The 16,979-nt window shown below is 41.9% G+C and overlaps 1 protein-coding gene across 1 annotated transcript in view; it reads left to right on the top strand.

The window, feature by feature from the left end:
- Positions 1 to 16,979, top strand: part of BMS1 (BMS1 ribosome biogenesis factor) — a gene marked incomplete in the record, with an annotated part of 1,196,647 nt that overhangs the window by 55,204 nt on the left and 1,124,464 nt on the right. Inside the window, 1 exon segment of the mRNA XM_044056283.1 lies at positions 1,285 to 1,492. Within this exon segment, the coding sequence (XP_043912218.1) occupies positions 1,317 to 1,492 (176 nt within the window).

The following is a 16,979-nucleotide window of genomic DNA, read 5'->3' as shown; positions in this document are numbered from 1 at the left end:
ACTCCCCAACCTCTTGCTGTGAGGCAACAACGCTACCGCTGCACCACCGCGGAAGCATGGTATTATACAAGGAATATAATTTACTATAATCAGGAAGGTGAATCAAAGAATGAATACATGCATGCATGGCCCTAAAAATGTGTGCAAGGAGTCTATTTTGAAAACAGTCCAAAGATAAACTTAATGGCCAGATGCATTTTCTATGAATGTGGGTTTTCATGCCATTTCAATGGCAGAGAAGTTTAATGCTTATGCTAAGTCTGTTTTCATTGCGAGATTGTATTGTTTAGCAAATGGCTATCTGTGTTTGTGCTATTCTAGCTTAAGCTACTGTACAGAGGGAGGAGAGATGTTGCTAGTCTACTTTCACTGAGCTGTAAGACTCGCTCGCCTACCCCAAAGTAAATTAAACTGTAAGTTAAGCAACCCTTTGAAACAAGGCACATGGTCTTCTATTTTTTGAGGATATGACTTTTATAGTAAAATATGTGTGAAGGAGCAACGGATAAAGTAGGTTTATTATACCCGTGGTGGTGGTGCTGCGGTAGCGTTGTCACCTCACAGTAAGACGCTGTCCGGTTAGATTCTCAGCTAGAGCGTCTTCTGCGTGGAGACGTGTGAATGGGCTTACCTTCGTTGAAGGTTGTGCGTCAGGCCTGGCAAGCCGGCAAGTAAAAATCAACTGCCAATCATTAGCGGACCGGAGTTCCGCTGTGGTGACCCCTAACCGTTAAAAGCTGAAAGACGCAAACAAATTAAAGGAAAATTCCACCGTCCTTCACTTGCAGTATAGGGTATCTTTTTTTTTTTTTTTTTTTTTTTTATGCATTTAAATAATTGAAGGAAAATACTGAAGTGGCCTTGTTGGAGAGTGGCCTACCTGTGGGTGTGGCTTATAGGGGTGGCATTAGTATGGTGTGGGTGGGGCTTAAGGGGTGCTGGAGTACTACTTCGCCTAGGGCGCCATTTCAGCTAAGGCCGGCCCTGGTTGCAAAAAGCTTCTTTTTAAAATGGAGGATTACGTGCTGCTTGGTCACTTTAAGGTAGTATTATTTCTATCATTTTCTGTGCTGCTTTCATAGGCATGCCAGTAGACTCTTCAGAATTGTATAGGTTGAAGAACATAATGGGAGAATAAGAAATTCACTAATAATGATGATCACATATAAGATGTCTTCTGAACAGGTCATGTTTTCCTTTTCTCTGCTGCCTCCTCTAGAGCAGTTGTGTAATTTGTTTTGGCTTCCTGAAGCTTCTTATTGCTTTTTCTGTGCTTTTTAATAGAGGGTAAGTGACAGTGAATTCTACAAACCAAGATGGAGGGGAAGGAGAAGAAAAAACACATGAAGAAGCACAGTGGACCAAAGGCTGATAAGAAGAGGAAGCGGTATCTGAAGGACTTGGGCCTTGAAGGTGAGGAAGATGCCCGTAAGCGGAACCCTAAAGCCTTTGCAGTGCACTCCGCTGTGCGGATGGCAAAAACCTTCCACAGGTAAAGAGGACATGCTTGGTAGATGTATTTAATAACATTTTGCTCCTTTGCTTGACTAGGCACTGCAGTCACGGTGTTTTGCTAATACTTTGGAGTGTCTCTAGTACTGACTGGAGGCTGACAGTGGCACACAGGCACTATAGAAGATGCATAGTTAACATAATTGACTTTTTTCTGCTCTGTTGTCTAGAAAATCTTTGTATATCATACTATTCTGAAGACTGAATGTTTTGTTAAACCTCTCCTTTTTTTATTTTTTTTTATTTTTTATTCCAAGGCTTCCTCATAGTGGCACAAGCCTTTGCACCCCCCCCCCCCCAGTGCCTTTTAGGTGGATTCTGTTTGACGGACATTCCAACATAACTAACCTTTCAATAACTGGAACACTAATGTGAGTCTCCTTAATGCCAGAAGTCTAAACAATAAATTGCCTGATCTTGAGGCACTCTTGCATTTGGAAAACATCCATGTCTTCATAGCTATAGAGACATGGCTTAAATATAAATAGATTCTCTCTCATTGTTTTTTGTACTTTTCATATTTTCAGACCCAATGAGAACTCTGGTGGAGTCTCCACATTTGTCAAAGAATATGCTACAAGCAGAAGATCCCAACGGACCCCCCCCCACACACTAAACTCATTGAACTAGCAATCACTCCAGATGGGATTAGTTATCAAGTAATCATTTGATGTTCTTTGTGTTTCACTGTTGCAGTCATCACATTTGGGTTATCTGCTTGCAGTAGCCCTCAGTTGGCCTGATTATCAGTCTTGGGTCCTGCGTCGGTTGCTGTCTCATCTTCCATGACATCAGGTAGTCAGGGGTATAAAGCATGCAGCCGAAGCCATTACACCAGTCTTTCTTTCCCTGTGGTGCCCAAAGCAGAAGCAGTTCGCAAGTGCCGGTCGGCCGACTCCTGAAATTTTCGTTTTCGAGTTTCAGAACTGAAGTCTTCAACTAAAGCGAAGTACCCCGTTGGGGAAACTTTTTCTTGCTCTAAACCGATGTCAGTAAAGTCAATAATTGTATTTCGTGTGGAAAGCAAATACCTCATAAAGATTTTCATTCATACTGTATTCCTTGCCTAGGCCCTGACCACAGCGTACCTCGCTGTCGGTTTTGTGCCTTATTTAAACAACAAACTGTTCATCGTCTGTATATTTACGCTTCTAAATATTTTGGTACTCTGTTCAATTATCCAAGAGACCTAGGACTGAGTTTGCTTATGATACTTCTGATCAGGATTCTGAAATTTCTGTTTCCTCTGACCAGGATTTACCCTTATCTACCTATGAGGATTCTGATGTAGAGGACTCTCTTCCCTCTGCTTCCCCTCCAGAGGATTTCTCTTTTGGTGAAACCTTGCATACTCTTAGGGAGCATTTTCGCTGGGAAAGCCAGGATTACTCTGATTCTAAAAAGAGGCTTAGGGATTTCTTACCCAACACAGGCCTTTAGCTCTCCCCCCTGTACTGGACATTGTTGATGATGCCTTTTCGGAATCTAGCTTGGCCCTTGACTCTTTACCTCCTGCTCCCAGAAAACCTATTACAGGGTTCCTGACACTCACAAGTTCCTTAAGTCCTACTGCGGGTCCTGAGATCATTTCACAGGGACCCAAGGGCATTAAGGCTACTACAGCCAAAAACCCTACCCCCTCTGATAGAGATTCCAGGGCGCTGGATAGATGGGGTAAGAAAGTATATACTTCTGCAACCTTGGCCATTAGGGCCTTAAACTGCCAGTTTCATATGTTAAAGTATCAGCAGCATATTATTGGATTGCTTAAACAGAAAATGATGATGATTCCTGACTGTGCTGAAAATAAGGATTTACATGATTTAATGCATTCTGCTGAACAAGTTGGAAAACATACTTTGCAATGTGGTTTTGGTTCACTAGAAGCATCTTGCAGGGCTTCTGTCACTGGGTCTGTACGTCATAGGTTCATACTAGGCTATCTGCCCTAGGGCATTTATAAGCCTAGCCAGTGTGTGTTTGGCTTTCGCCACCCATTTTAAATTAATTTTGCTATGTCCTTTTTCGAGGTTAGTATACTGTGCCTCTGTCTAACAGTGACACAGAAGTGATACCCGGGGTAAACCTACGATCTCCCATCCACTCATCAAGATTCCTCTTGAAGAGAGTCAATGAGGGACTCTGCCTAACCTGGACTGGGATTTTATTCCAGAGTGAAGGGAGCCTCTGGGTTATGAATCTGTCCCTCCAGCATGTCCTATTTATTTCAGTGCTGAGGTTCAAGTCTCTCGAGCGTGTAGCTCGATGGGATTTGGATTTTCTGAGGTGAAGCATGTCCATTAATTCCGGGTTGGACATGGCTTTATACGTCTGGCACAGATCGCCTCTGAGCCGGCGGTATGCCACTGAGTAGAGCTGGAGTTTCTTTAACCGGGCAGCATATGGCATCTGTTTGAGCCCTTTGATCCTCTTGGTAAGGTACTTTTGGGGTCTTTTCAGTTGCTGCAGGTGTCTGGTAAGGTACATCCCAAAAGGGGCATTGTACTCAATTATGGGCCTGATGAGGGATGAGTAAAGAGGCACGATGACCTCCCCTGATCTAGATGCGAATCCCTTCATGATTAGGTGGGCTATATAAAATGTTTTTCTAACCACTTTGGCCACGTGGTTGTCAAATGAGCGATTGCTATCAACTTGGGTCCCCAGGTCCCTAATTACTTCTTCTGTACTTAATGGATTACCACCTATGTGGTAATTTGTGGGCACTTTGTTTTTGCCAAAGGGGATGACTATACACTTTTTGGCATTTAGCTTGAGGCCATGGCTCTGGCACCAGTTGTCTGTTTCTATGAGGCCCTTTTGGAGGATGCTTGTGTCGGCTGGAGAGTCGATTATGGCGCCCAGTTTGCAGTCATCTGAGAACCTGGTCAGCCACAGTCTTTCCGTGTTGGCCTGTACCTCCGAGAAATATATACCGAACAAGAGAGGTCCCAGGACTGAGCCTTGTGGGACGCCACTTGTAACTGGTTTGGAGTCTGACATGGCTCCAGCAATTCTAACCATGTGGGTTCTGTCCTTGAGCCAATTTGCAACCCATCTAGTGACATAGGGGTTTATATTTAAGCTGGTGAGCTTATCTATAATGCCCGAGTGGAGTATTGTATCGAAGGCTTTTGCGAGGTCCAGGTAGGCTGTGTGGACCACCTTGCCCTCGTCAATGGCCTTGGTGACTGTTTCAAAGAAATCAACCAGGTTTAAGAGGCAGGATCTGCCCTTAACAAAGCCGAACTGGGTAGGATCCAGTGTCTGTACGTCCCCAATATCTTTATTTATGAGGTCCATGATGATCCTTTCCATAGCTTTGCAGACCAAGCTAGTCAGGCTTATGGGGCGATAGTTTCCAGGGTCCGTTGAGGCACCACCTTTGTGGAGAGGGACCACTGTTGCTGTACGCCACTCTTTGGGTACATATCCTGTAGTAAGGCTGAGATTGAACAGTAGTTTTATGTTTGGGTTTAGCTCTTCTTGGAGTTCATGTAGGACGCAGCCCGGGACACCGTCTGGTCCCATTGATGCTGTGTTTTTTGCTTTGAAGGGGGCAGCTCTTACCTGAGCATCTGAGATGTCAGGGGGGCAGCACTCTGCTGGGATAGATATTTTCCCTTTTGGTGGGGGGGGGGGGGTTGCGCTGAACCTATAAGCTAGGATGTTGGCAATGTGTGTGGGTTTCGGTGTATTTTTTGTCTTTTAGGACTAATTCTGAGCATATCTGGGAATTCCCACCCAGGTTCCTAACATAACTAAAGAAAGCCTTGTGATTATCCTTAGTGTCCTGTGCAATTTTTCTCTCGAAGCTGGCCTTAGACGATTTTATGAGTGCCCGTAGTTTTTTGCTAATACTGATCAAAGATGCCTTTTTGGGATTTTGCTCTATCATGTAGTAGCTTCCTCCTTCTATTGTATAGTTTGTTTATGGCTGGGGTCCACCAGATAGGACATCTGCCTTTGGAGGATTGGGTCTTGGTTTTATTTGGGATTGCATGATCCATGCATTCCTGAAGGTGTTCATAGAATGCTTTGGAAGGTAAAAGTAAATTGCTGGATGTTTCCATAAATCAGGACCGCCTGTTTGGCAACAAGGCAGAAGAAGTACTTAAAAAGATGGAGGAAAAAGCTAAATTTATGCAAACCGTTTAAGATTTCCTACAGGTACAGCCTCCAAGATTTAGTAGGCATTGGCCCTCTAAGAAGAATTGGTCCTTTCCTGCCTCTTCCAGGCCTTCTCAGCCCAAACCCAGAACCAGCAGAACACCTAGGCTTCAGTCCCAAGGTACTCACAGGACTAAGCAGTGAGGGGCTCCCACTTCCAAATCAGGGAGTAGTAAGACCCCCCCCCCATGGTAAACTGTCTCAATGACTTAACTTTAAAACCTCCAAGCCCTTCTGAACTGACTGCTCCTTTAGGGGGAAAGATTACTCTGCAGACAAAAAACTGGGAACTAATTACCCAGGACAAATGGGTTTTAAATATAGTTTCCTAGGTATACAGATTTCACTTCCACACGTTATCACCCCCAAACGGTTGGCCAGATCTACCCCCAAATCAGTGGCAGTGGCTGAAAAGCAAGTACTCTCTCTTTCAAGCATAAGGGCTATTCAGCCTGTACCAGAAGAGGAAAAGGGACAAGGTTTCTACTCGAGACTTTTCCTGGTACCCAGAAAAGACAACTCATGGCATCCTATTCTGGACCTTTCTATTCTAAACACCTTTTTGGGGATCCCAAAATTCAAGATGCTAACTCTTTACCAGGTGCTTCCTATGCTAGGCAAGGATGCCTGGTTGGCAACACTGGATTTAAAGGAAGCCTACCTGCACATCCCAATCAGGGACTCTTGCAGAAGATACCTATGCTTCAAAGCAGGCTACATGCACCATTAGTTCTCTGCACTGCCCTTTGTGAATACCCTGGGTGCAGTAGATAAGCCGAAGTGCCTAGCTTCAGTCATTGCATTTTGCAGGCAAAGAAATATTCAAATAGACCCATGCCTGGACGATTGTCTAATTCAGGCAGAAAGCCAGGATATACTTTTGAATCATCTGGCATTTGTACAAAAGTGACTAACTTGTCCGGGGTACACCATAAATGAAAAGAAATCACATCTTGTACCCTGTCAACAACTTGTATTCCTGGGAGCAAGCTTGAACACAACTTCCCAGATGGCTTTCCTCACGCCAGAGAAATGAATTTATTTGACAGCTTACTTCAAACTAATGGCCACAAAAACCCTGCTATCTGCAAGGCAAATACTGCAAGCCTTGGGGTTCATGGCCTCTTGCATTCTCCTAATTCCATATGCAAGACTGCATATGAGGAAACTACAATGGTATCTAAAAAAGTCTATAGTGTCAACATTCTCAGGATCTAGAAGCAATGAATATCATACCTTGCTTACAGTTAGACTTCCTTTGGTGGGCAGAGGCCTGCCACCAAAACAAGGGACTACCATTCACTCTACCCCCTATCGCCCAAACCCCAACAGACGCATCAGACTATGCATGGGGGGCTCACCGGGCAGGGAAGTGCATTCAGGGCAAATGGAACCCAAGTCAAATGCACCTGCATATCCATCAAAAATGTTAGCTGTGCAGAATGCTCTGACAGCCTTCAAGGACCACATTCTTCCAGGGCAATTTAATGGTAAGGACGGAGAACACCACTGTTATGTGGTACATAAACAAGCGGGGGGGGCATTCATACCCCCTCTGCAGACTAGCCATGGCTCTGTGGAACACAGCCTTGAGCTACCATGTGCATTTACAGGCTCAATTCCTGCCAGGAGCACTAAATAAACTGGCAGATGAACTAAGCAGAAATCTCATGGACCCACACGAGTGGAAACTGAAACCAAAGATTTTCAACATGTTGATAAACAAATGGGGGGGAGCCCAGATATAGACCTGTTTGCCTCTCCCCAGAACTACCAATTGGACAAATTCTGCACAAGGACTCCCCACAAACAAGCTTAGAAAGTGGATGCCCTGCCCTTCAACTGGAAAAATCTAACAAGTTTGGAAAGTGGATGCCCTGCCCTTCATCTGGAAAAATCTATCAGTTTATGCCTTTCCTCCTCTCCAAAGTACTACTAAAACAGGACAAACCAAGGGCAATACTGATTGCACCAGACTGGCCACGCCAACACTGGTACCCCCTCTTGTGCAGTGTGTCACTGCTGGCACCATGGCACCTGCCTCAGGCCCCTACCCTGCTGTCCCAGTAGGAGGGCCAGGTTCTTCATCCTCAGCTTCAAACCCTGAACCTGGCAGCCTGGCTGATTACTTGACCTCTCCATTACATCCCTCAGCAAACAAGTGTTGGATGTCATTTTGGAAGCAAGGAGGCCTAGTACTAGAATATCTTATGCTGAAAAATGGAAAAGATACTATTCCTGGAACCAAACAGGGATGGGCACAGCAGTGCCCAATTTACCTCGGATTCTTCAATACTTAACTGAGATGCTTCACAAGGGCCTTTTTTTTTTCCTCCATCAGAATTCATGCCTCAGCCATTTCAGCTCATTACAACACAGAACCACCCCTCTTCTCTCATCCACTGCTCAAGCAGTTCCTCAGAGGGGCCAAAAACTTAAGACCACCCAGGAGAGCCCCAATTCCAGCCTGGAACCTTAACTATGTATTGGAAAAACTCACTGTACCTCCTTTTGAGCCAGCTGCAAGTGCAGAGTTAAAAGTCCTTTCTTGGAAAACAGCCTTCCTTTTAGCAATCACTTCAGCAAGAAAGGTATCTGAATTACAGGCCCTTATGGCAGTGGAGCCTTTCATCATCTTTAATGCGGACAGGGTGTCCCTCAGGACCAATTCCTCCTTCATGCCCAAGGTAGTATCCAGTGTGGCTCTTAATCAGTCCATTCAGTTGCCATCCTTCTTTTCTAATCCACAGAACAAAGGGGAATGGACACTGCACTCCTTAGATGTGCACAGACAGCTTAGATTTTACTTGGACAGGACTAAACCTCGAAGGAAATCTGAACTGCTGGTGGTATTTGCTGCAGGGGCAGAGGGGGTGGCATTTGCTGCAGGGGCAGAGGGGAAGGCTATTTCAAAGCAAACCATTTCTAAATGCATAGGCCATTGCATTCATTTCTGCTATAAGCACCATGGAAAACCTATCCCACAGGGGATAAGACATGCTCAACCAGGGCTGCATCTACCTCTACAGCCTTTCTCAGAGGTATCCCTACCAGGAACATCCTAGAAGCTGCTACCTGGAGTTCTGTACATACTTTCACTAAGCATTACCATCTGCCTATTTTCTCTAAATCCAGAGCTGGTTTTGCCACTGCAGTCTTGCAGGGCCTTGTAGCTGGTCCTAATGCTGACTAAATTCCTCCTCCCATCCTTGGCTTTGGGAATCTACCCAAATATGATGACTGCAACAGTGAAACACGAAGAACATAGTACAGTTGTGTACACAACATAAATGTAGATGTTCCAGTGTATTCACTGTTGCAGTCCTGGTTACCCTCCCTCCAGCCCCCTGACTTCTTTTGGCTATACCTCTATTCTCCTTCACTATGCTTAAAAGCTTTTTGGTGTGTGTGTATATGTATGTAATATATATATATATATATATATATATATATATATATATATATATATATATATGTATATATATATATGTGTATATATGTATATATATATGTATGTATATGTGTGTGTATATATATATATATATATATATATATATATATATATATATATATATATATATATATATATATTTAATTGCTTCCCATTAAGGGGGCACCTGACATCTGTGGCAAGAAAGACTGATGCAGTGGCATTGGCTGCATGCATTATACCCCTGACTACCTGGCGTCATGGAAGATGAGACAGCAACCAACGCAGGACCCAAGACTTTGATAATCAGGCCGACTGAGGACTACTGCAAGCAGATAACCCAAATGTGATGACTGCAACAGTGAATACTGTAACATCTACGTTTATGTTAAGTGTACACAAGTGTACTTTCCAGAGCATCTTATTTCCCCCCATGACCAGATAACATTTCTTAGTGTTGTACATTTTTGGTAAACAACCCCTTCCCTGATGATGCTGCATAGACAGCACACTACTACAAAATGAAAATATAGTCAGAGAATTAGAAACTTGGGTCTCTATTGACTGTAGTATGATGATAGACTTCAGAAATTCTATTTGTCACAGCTTTTTGTTTAAAGGAATGTCATCAAGGTCTAAAGAAGTAATCTGTCCCTCATACTCAGCATTGATTGGACTAATTATTAAGTACAGTTCCTCATTTTGGGGTGTATCCCATTAAACATTAATAAAGAATTAGAAAAAATGCAAAGGTTCCTAACCAAATAGATCACAGGCTTAAAGTCCTTGACCCTGACAAGAGAAGCTGGAAGCTCTGTCCCTTCATTCAGTGTCTTGTGTCGCTCACTTACCATGCTTTTAGAGACCTGGTTATCCTGGACCCCCTGCATCTCCACAAATCCATTATCGCCAACAGCACTAAACCAGGGACCTAAATCCACAGCAGCATATACAGTACAGTGGAGGGGACAGCTGTATAACCCAATACCTCCCATACTTATGGAATAAATTCTCCCTGCATTCTGTGCAGTACAGTTCCTTATCTTCCTTTACACTTAACTTAGATGACTGGATTGGTATTCACAAATTCACTGCGAGATTGACAGGTATGACCCCACTGGAGATGGGAGGTACAACATGAGGGAGGGTAGTGGTAAGGAGTTGAATGGTGATGAGACTTTGTGACCTTTGAATATCTGTAAAATCTTCGCAGTTCACATTAGGAACTCTGTTCTTTTCCTTTCTTGGTTACGGAAGTTGATGCATTCAAAAACATCAGACCTTAAGACTTTGAAAAGTTTATATCTTTTTGTTACTATGTGATGTGTTTGAATCTGTAACAAGGTATGACTTTGTTTTTCCTTTCCTTTTTGGATAATAGAATCTCGGAACAGACACTTTTGACACCATCTATGGGGTTAAATATAAAGTTTGGTAAACTTAAGCACATTTATTGTGGGGTAATGTCTACATTTAAGCAGATTATATAGTACTAAGTTAAGGAAACTAGTGCTGTAGCACATTCTATATAAACCAAAATGTATCTGTTTATTTTTATGAAGTGTCCGAATACTTTTAAAGTGAGCAAGAATCATCTTTGTACTGTGTAGTGTAATTTTAATATTTAGGATGCTATTATATTAGATTCACATTTTATGTTCAATATACAAAGCATTGAGATCCTGCTCCACTAAAAATGTCACCTCCTCAAAAATGCAAAATGTTAAGGACCATCTGTTTAAAAAGAAATACATTAATAGTAATTGTGTACTACACACACACACACACACACACGTGAAGCAACACAAACATGGAGAAAGGGGAGACATTTGAACTTTGCAAAAACAGTTGCTTCACTATAGGTTCATAGGAAGTTACTAAGCTAATGGCCCTAGGGCCTTTCAAATCTTGCCATGTTATACCAGTGTTCCCTAATTGACCTTGGTTAGATGGTCGTTATTTGCAGAGCTAGTCTATAATCAGCACTAACTGTCCCTGTCCATGAGGGGCATAGGTGCTTCCCCCAGGGTGAATTTACAGTCTCCCATACAGTTGTCTACCTTTCACTTGAGAAGCTCTGCTTCATATGCATTAGAAGTTTATTATGCATCTGTCCTGCATGTTCTGTTAATGTCACAGGCTAGGATGAGATCCCTAGAGTGAGTGACTCTCTTCCCATTTGATTTGTAGATGTGTGGCATTTTCATTAGGGCAGGGTCAGACACTGCTCTGTAGACCATGCACAAGTCGCCTTTCGGTAGCCTGTAGGATAGAGAGTACAGTGATGGGACTTTCAGTCATTCCATGTAGGTCATGTTTTGGAGGCCCTGAATTTTCTTGGTAAGAAACCTCTGGTCTTTTCAGCTGCTGCAGGTGTCTAGTGACGTACATGGAAAAGGAAGCATTGTACTCTATTAGTGGTCTAATGAGGGTCGATTTACAGAGGAGTTATAACATCCTTAGTCTTGGATATGATACCCTTAATTATGAGATGCACAACTTTAGAAGGCTTTCCTTACTACTGTGGACAGACGGTGATCAAAGTTTAGATTGCTGTCAGCGTGTGTGCACAGATCTTGCACCACTGGGTTTGAGCTGGGGGGGGGGGGTACTGTCAATATAGTAATTTGCAGGGAATTCCTCTTTGCCAAAAAGGATAATAGTGCACTTTTTGTGTTTGGTGCCAAAGCCATGGATTAAAACTAATCATTTTTCTGTGTTAGTCCCTTTTGTAATATGTCAGCATCATCTGGGGACTCTATGATAATCATCGGCCAACTTGGTAAGCCACAGGCCATCTACTTTCACTTGGACTTCCAAGAAATAGATTCCAAACAGTAGGTGGTCCAGCAAAGATCCTTGTGGTACATCATTGGTTACTGGTCTACTCGTAGAGGTAGAATCCCCAGCTTTAACAGTATGTATTCCGTCAGTGAGCCAGTTGGCTACCCATCTAGTGAAGTATGGATTAATCCGCAGTTTTTTTTAATTTCTCAAAGTCTTTTGGGTTTCTAATACCATGATGGGAAAGGGACCCCATTCCTAAGTCAAAGTATGATTAAAGTTCATGAAATTAGTATTGTTTCAATCTTTGTTAGCCAGAAGTGCTCTTTGCAGCACCCACAGTGTGGTCAGTAATGATGACTCCTGCAATTTGTATGGACTTGCGTGCATCTGCAACATATCTAAAAACAATTGTAGATTCTTTTTTATTGCTGTTGGACCTGTCTGGGTATCTTTCTTCCACGTTGCTCTAGTTTCTCCCTGCCAAATCTTGATATTTTATGACTTTGTGTCTCTCTGTACGCAAGATGCTGCAGTCACTGGGTTTAGCGATTTCTTGGTCTGTATACCGTTTTTCACACATCTGTTGTATTTTATTTGAGCTTCTGACAGTTTTTTTCTTGTGGAAGTATTTTTCTTTCCTCTAATTTCTCTCTTAATCTTTTTGTAAATCTTGTGTCTGGAAATTCTGGGCTTTTTGCTTAATAGTAACAATACAGAATTTATTTCTTATTTTCAGTAATTCACTCTGTCGTCTTTATGGCTCTTCTTTGGCCTATCATTTTTTTGTGATTTTTATGGACAGCTACTTCCTTCTACAACAGGGAGGCCATCCTCCCCTGGGCCTGGTCTGGCCCCATTGTAGGAATGTTTCTGTATTTTGAGAATTTTACAGTCATTTTGTTCCAGTCCTGGCACCAGTGCACCTACCAGGATTGGGCACTTTTTTATCCTAGGTCTTGTGCACCTAGCTGTCCTTTCTAATTTTTGACCTATCCTTGATGTATGCTATATAAATACAGTCTATATGTCAGTGTCATCTTTGTGAGATTTCATGGCGAGAAAACATGAATAGTTTTTATCCAACTGCAGTAAGACTCATTACTGCAGACATAAATCTAGATGCATCAAAACTGTAATTGTTACACTTCCATTCTTTTTATTTTGTTTTTTCCATACAATAATTCTATTTATTTATTGCATACTAAAATTAATATATTCCCATTCAAGTGCAGTTCCAGTCACTTATGTGCAGTATCACCCAGTCTCATCTCTGTGTATAGTTTACTAGTCTTTTCATGTGTTAATTTATCTAGTAGTTAGTGTTGTCCAGTGTAATAAATAGTGTACAAGCATGTGCATCAGCTACGTATATATTTAGTTGTTTATTCTTTAATACCTGTCATGTCTGTCATTTTGTGTTTTTTCTCCTGTTAAAGAGCTGACCCTTGAAATTTCATTTAGGTAGCACTTGTGTTTCCTAAATGACAATGAAGGTTCTTTGAAAATCTTTGAAATTTTGTGAAAAACAGGGTCCACCTTGTGAAGGTACTCACCAAGACTTGAAGACAAATTCAGTGTCAGCAATACTACTCTCCTTTGCTTGCTGACATGTCATCCCTCCATTTGGAGCCGCAGCTGGGAGAGTTTCTCAATGATACCTGAGTGGAGTCTTGTCTAAGCCAAGGTAGGCAGTATGTACTGTTTTGCTTTCTTCCAGGGCTTTGGTGACATTCTCAAAGAAGTCCACCAGGTTCAATAAGCATGAGCTACACTTAACTAAGCCAAACTGGGTAGATTAACTGGTCCCATAGAGGCTGTGATTTTGGCCTTGGAGATTCTGGATATGACCTGCTGTTTGGAGATGTTAGGTAGGGGACTGATGTCTGGTATACTGTGGGGTATGGCTGATGGGAACAGGGGGTTCAAGTTTGTGCCAAATCTGTCAGCTATCAGGTTGGCAGTTTCCTCAGGTTCAGTATGAGAGGTACCATCCACTATAAGTTTGGCACATAGCTGGGCATTCCCTTTTAGATTTTGGACATAGATAAAGAATGCCTTATGATTATTCTTGGCTAGGGATGCTAATTTAGCTTCGTAACTAACATGTAGCCTGAAACAGACAGAACAGTGCAAGTGAATTCTAAACTTTCACCACATCAAGGCTAACCCAATATGCACTGTAAACACTGGCTCTAGGTGATTTGGTAAAATTGTCTAATGTTGATGTGATACTATGACCCCATGAAAAAATGGGAGGAAAGGAGAGATGATGATAATGAATGAACATACACACACACACACACACACACACACACACACACACACACACACACACACACAGACGCACACACACAGGCACACACACAGGCACACACACAGCATTACACATCTCTCCTTTTTCAAAAAAATGTAATTTGCTAACCAAGTTGATAACAGGATGGTTGGAAAAAAATGATATGGGACTTGACAGGATTGGTATTCCTGTGCTGATATTCTTATGTTCTCCATATTTTATCATAGGAATTTCCTCATTTTGCTCCATATTCCTTGTGCTGTTTTATTATATATTTGTTTGACAGTCTACCAACATTTTCCCCTCTAAAACACTGCTTCTGTTGCATAGGTTGATAGGCAAGTACTAGGCTAGTTGCCCTTGTAGCCCATTTTAAGCCTAGCTATTTTCCCTTTTTGTGCTTGAATTGAGCTATCCCATTAAGTTAGAGTTTGGCCTTAACCATTCCATGGTTGATAATTATATATTACCCCTAATTAGTTTACATTCCTTCTGGTGAGACTTTACATAATAAGAGTGTCCTTGTACATACTTTGTATGAATATCCATTGCTGTTAGACACTAGCATTTTTGTGTGACATTTGTGTGTGTGACTTTATAATTAATACTGTCTTTGACATATTTTATCAGGAATATCCAAAACTGTTTGCAGTTGGATTTTTTTCGTATTTAAATGCTAAATCATATGAAATGTAATGTATGCCTAAGCTTTGTAATGTACCAATGCCTTTGTATATACCATTGTGTTTATAAACATTTTGATGTGAACTTTTCTCCCCGGGCCTCCACTGAAAATGGACATATATCCAGTTGGACTAGCCTGGTCAACAAATGTAAAATAAATAAATATAAAATAAATTCCATGGTTGATAATTATATATTACTCCTAATGAGTTTCCATTCCATGGTTGATAATTATATATCACCCCTAATGAGTTTCCATTCCATGGTTGATAATTAATTATATATTACCCCTAATGAGTTTCCATTCCATGGTTGATGATTATATATCGCCCCTAACGAGTTTCCATTCCATGGTTGATAATTGTATATTACCCCTAATGAGTTTCCATTCCATGGTTGATAATTATATATCACCCCTAATGAGTTTCCATTCCATGGTTGATAATTAATTATATATTACCCCTAATGAGTTTAACTGGGATTAACATTTAGGAGCTGCCTTTATCTATTAGCAACACAGAGAGCAGTCCTTGGGTAAATGGTTTCCTATCCATATCCAAGTTTTCCTTGAATATGGACAGGGATTAACTTTGTTTTATGTGGATGGCAAGTGACATAGGGGGTTTATTCCCAGTTTAGTTTTTCTATTGTGCCTGAAGTGGGGAATTATCAGAAAGTTTGGCCAGGTTAAGGTATGCTGTGTATACCATTTTGCCTTCATCCACCCCTTTGGAGATCTTTTCAAAAAAAGAATCCACCAGGTTGATTAAGCATGACCTCAGCTTGATGAATCCAAACTTTGACGGGCTCAATGTTTAGAGGTTCCCCATGTCCTTATTGATTAGTTTCACAGCAAGTCTCCCCATGGCCTTGCATACTAGTCTGGTCAGACTAATGGGTCTGTAATAACCTGAGTGCATGTAAGGCCCTCCCTTATACAGGGGAATGACTGTAGCTGTTCTCCATTGGCTTGGTACAAAACCTGTATGGAGGCTGTTAGGGGTGTGGCTAAATCATGCTTCATACTATTTAAGATGCATCCTGGGATATTGTCAGGACCCACTGATGCAATATTTTTATCTTTTGGTAGTAATTTTAGGACTTGGTCTTGCGTGATAGCTGGAGGTGAGCCAGTTTTAGGTGTATCTGGAATGATAGGAGGAGGGGAGAGAGAGGGGTAAAGTTAGAGCTAAATTTATGGACCATTAGGTTTCCCTATATTTTCAGTCTCATTGTGGTAACATCATTCATTCATAATCTGCTCAGCACATGGCTGTGTTGTGCTTTTGAGATTATGAACCTAACTAAAATACCTTTAGATTGTCTTTGGCTTGGGTAGCTATTTCAGACTCAAACTTGGCTTTGGTGGGTTTTATTAGGCTCCTGAGTTTTGTTTATTTTAGTGACGAGGGCTGTAATATTCTGGGAATTGTGCTTTTTCCTTTTGGTCAAAATGACTTTCCTTTTGTTGTAAAGGTTGTTGATAGTATGGTTCCTCCATATGTACTGCATATCACTGTAGTTTCCATTATTCCCTTTCACTATTTGTCCTTTTTTTTTTGACTGGGAGGATCTGCTAAACTTATGATGCCTCTGGAGAGGTGTTTAAGCTGAAAGGGCCATCATTTATGGCTAGTGGGTGATTGGTTATGTGTCCTTCTCCACCCTGTCCACTGAAGTGCTTATATAGTTTGCACAGTAGTAGACTTGCCTTTTATTGATAGACTGCCACTGGCTTTTCAGATACCAGTTGATGGCCTATCAGTAAAATTCTTAAGCCAGTATCCGGGAAGTGCTGCAGTGCATAATAGTTGGGTCATTGACCTTTTCTGCTTCAGTGGTCCACATTTGCAAATTGTGGACCCGTATGATAAACATACTGCCCTAAGTGAGCCCCCATACACCCCTTACAGTGACTTTTTTTTTTCATCCTGAATCTCCTGTTTACTAAATATAATCACTTCCAGAGTCGTACCTCCTTGTGAAGATGGGGATGGTTCATGGATATGTCATGTCGGTGAAATAGCTGCTCCCTCCCTCTTAGCCGGTCTTCCGTGTGTCGGTCAGTGATACAATCTTGCTTTTCAAGTGTGATAACAGTCT

This window comes from Protopterus annectens, chromosome 14.part0 (assembly GCF_019279795.1).
Source record: "Protopterus annectens isolate FY-2018-M chromosome 14.part0, PAN1.0, whole genome shotgun sequence".
Classification (NCBI taxonomy): domain Eukaryota; kingdom Metazoa; phylum Chordata; order Ceratodontiformes; family Protopteridae; genus Protopterus; species Protopterus annectens.
Note: the sequence above shows the minus strand (reverse complement) of the source record. Positions and strands in the feature narration are given on the sequence as shown.